Source organism: Hydractinia symbiolongicarpus, chromosome 1 (genome assembly GCF_029227915.1).
Source record: "Hydractinia symbiolongicarpus strain clone_291-10 chromosome 1, HSymV2.1, whole genome shotgun sequence".
Taxonomy (NCBI): domain Eukaryota; kingdom Metazoa; phylum Cnidaria; class Hydrozoa; order Anthoathecata; family Hydractiniidae; genus Hydractinia; species Hydractinia symbiolongicarpus.
The window spans coordinates 3,366,440-3,368,718 of NC_079875.1; the positions used below are offsets into that span (position 1 = coordinate 3,366,440).

At 34.5% G+C, this 2,279-nt stretch overlaps 1 protein-coding gene across 1 annotated transcript; it reads right to left on the reverse strand.

Moving 5' to 3' along the window:
• Positions 1 to 358: 358 nt before the first annotated feature.
• On the reverse strand, positions 359 to 1,855 carry LOC130630585 (interferon-inducible GTPase 5-like). The gene is made up of 2 exons (XM_057444134.1): positions 1,353 to 1,855; positions 359 to 1,266 (listed from the first exon to the last, which is right to left on the reverse strand). The coding sequence occupies exons 1-2, from the start codon at positions 1,757 to 1,759 to the stop codon at positions 435 to 437; spliced, it is 1,239 nt and encodes a 412-aa protein (XP_057300117.1). The 5' UTR covers positions 1,760 to 1,855; the 3' UTR covers positions 359 to 434.
• Positions 1,856 to 2,279: the final 424 nt, after the last annotated feature.

The window sequence follows — 2,279 nt, forward strand, 5'->3', positions numbered from 1 at the left end:
TAAACATAAAGAGGTTTGTTAACTAAATTGAAAGTATGTTTATTTTTACTTATTTATATTTTGCAAATACAAGAAACAATATTAAGATAATAACACAAGTTTGTACCTACGTAATACCTCAAAAGTCAATTAAAAGTTATTAAAACTTCTAAGAAGTGACACAATAAGAAAATTGCATCGTCATTGTGATAAATTAGGCAGTCCAATGCTATCGATTTTACAAAAAAAAATTTAATTAGAATCTCTAAAAAACAAATAAATCAATAAGAAAACATATCATGGCCCTCTTGGTTTGAAAAGAAATTATTTTTTCTTTCCAACGCTTTTTACCGAGTTTTCTAAGTTTAAAAATAACTGATCAGTGCGGTAGAAATCAATTAAACACAAAACTATACAAATACACACAAAAATACAAACAAAACAATCATTTGTATCTAATCGAGTTCGTCTGCATCAATCATTGTTTCAAGAGTCAACGCCATAACTTCGTTAGAAGCTTTTTCCATCTGATCCAACTGACCGTTCAACATTCGATATGTTGTTGCGAAGGATAATCCACTTGAAATCAATGTTCCAATGCCAAGAATATATCGACTAACTTCTTCTACGGCCATGCTTGACGAAAAGGATGCAAATAAACTTAGAAGGTTCTCAGTTGTATCTATAGATGTTAGTATTTGCACGTTGTTGAGGATGTTTTTCTTGTCTGAGTGGACTTTCTCTGAAAGACTGGCTAACGTTTCTTTACTTATACCAAATTGTTGTCGGTAAAATTGTAACTCATGTAAGATAAGTGCCGTATCTATTGCTATGGAAGCACCAAGAAAAGGTATGCAGGCACCAGCAGCAGACTTAAGCGACACGTACCATACTCGATTCTGAAGAATTTTCTTTTTCTCGACAATCACCGTGTCCGACAAGGATTGCAACGAAAGTGTCATCGCTTCTTTTTTTAGCTGTGGAAGTGCATCAATCAACTTCAAGCACAAGGATGGAAATTCATACTTTTGTGGGTCAAAATTAGATATTAGGAAAATATCAGGATTGCCAAAATCGGGTTGGAGTTTTTCAACACAATCGTTTCTTATTTCTTCCATGACATCTTTAACTTTAAAGTTGGCACGACATCGTTTCTCATTAAATAAATCCTGATCGATTTTGCTTCGGACAAAAAAAAAGTTTTTTTTAGCCTTTCGAATTTGTGACGCCAGCCAGATGTCATTCTCGCTAAATCGGTTGGCCGTAATGATCAAAAAGAAATCAAATCTGTAAAAAAAAATCAACGATATACCATGATAATGACAAAACACAGAATAGCTGCAGCAATATAAATTGGAATAAAGTCACCCTACCTTTCAAAACCAATCTTTTGTAGATAACTTTCATCTTTTGGAAACTTCGGGGTCCCAACACCTGGCAAGTCCCAGTACTGCAACATTGGATTTTTAGGGTCCGGATAAGATGTTGGTTCAGTTGTACATTCCACAACACCCACACTCGCTGCATTCTCATCACGAGGTGTCAGACCCCGAATTGTATTTATAAAGCTGGATTTTCCAGTGCCAGAAGAACCAGTAATGCCACAATGGAGAGGTTGAGATTTCCAACCATCTAGCTTTGACTCCATGTCGGATATTACTAAATCCAACCCTTCTGTTGCCATTTTTTGCTTGATATCTTCCACATCGTCGGGCGTTACTACTGCGTAATGTCTTCTCATGTATTCATCAGTAAAATGATTGGAATATGCTTCCTCCATTTTTTCAGAATACGAAGAGATAATATAAAGAATGTTGTGTCTGGTTTCTTATTTTTGATCTGCACAGCTAGGTGTTCAGAAGTTTAATAAACAAATTACAGTTGACTGCGTAAATAAATTCTTAAACGAATTCTTTATTCAGTGATTAATTGTACCATATATATCTATTAAAACATTTCCCGGAAAAACCTAATAGTAAAAAAAATGCTTTGTCTTGCGAAAGCAAAAGCTTATTAGACATAGCAAGGAGGTTTAAAAGGAAAAGGAGATACATCTAAGCGACGTCCATTTAAATTCTATTCAAATTTCTTTTGTTTACGCACTCCTCTTGAAACCCATCCGTTGTGCCCCTTTTTGGTGTATTTTACATGCCGAGAGTGAGACGAGTGTTTTAACGACAAAGCAGAACTTTTAAAAAACATGTTAGAACTAAATCGAAGATAAATTAAACACATAGCTCTGGTGAACTATAAAAATTAATGCTGGTGAAGTTTATTTTGTCTACTTGCAAACTAATGCA

Excerpts from the sequence above, each read along its gene's own strand:
- LOC130630585 (XM_057444134.1), bottom strand. The coding sequence starts at position 1,759 with ATGGAGGAAGCATATTCCAATCATTTTACTGATGAATACATGAGAAGA. Across the intron at positions 1,267-1,352 it reads CAAAAGATTGGTTTTGAAAG|ATTTGATTTCTTTTTGATCA; the intron begins GTAGGGTGACTT and ends TTTTTTTTACAG.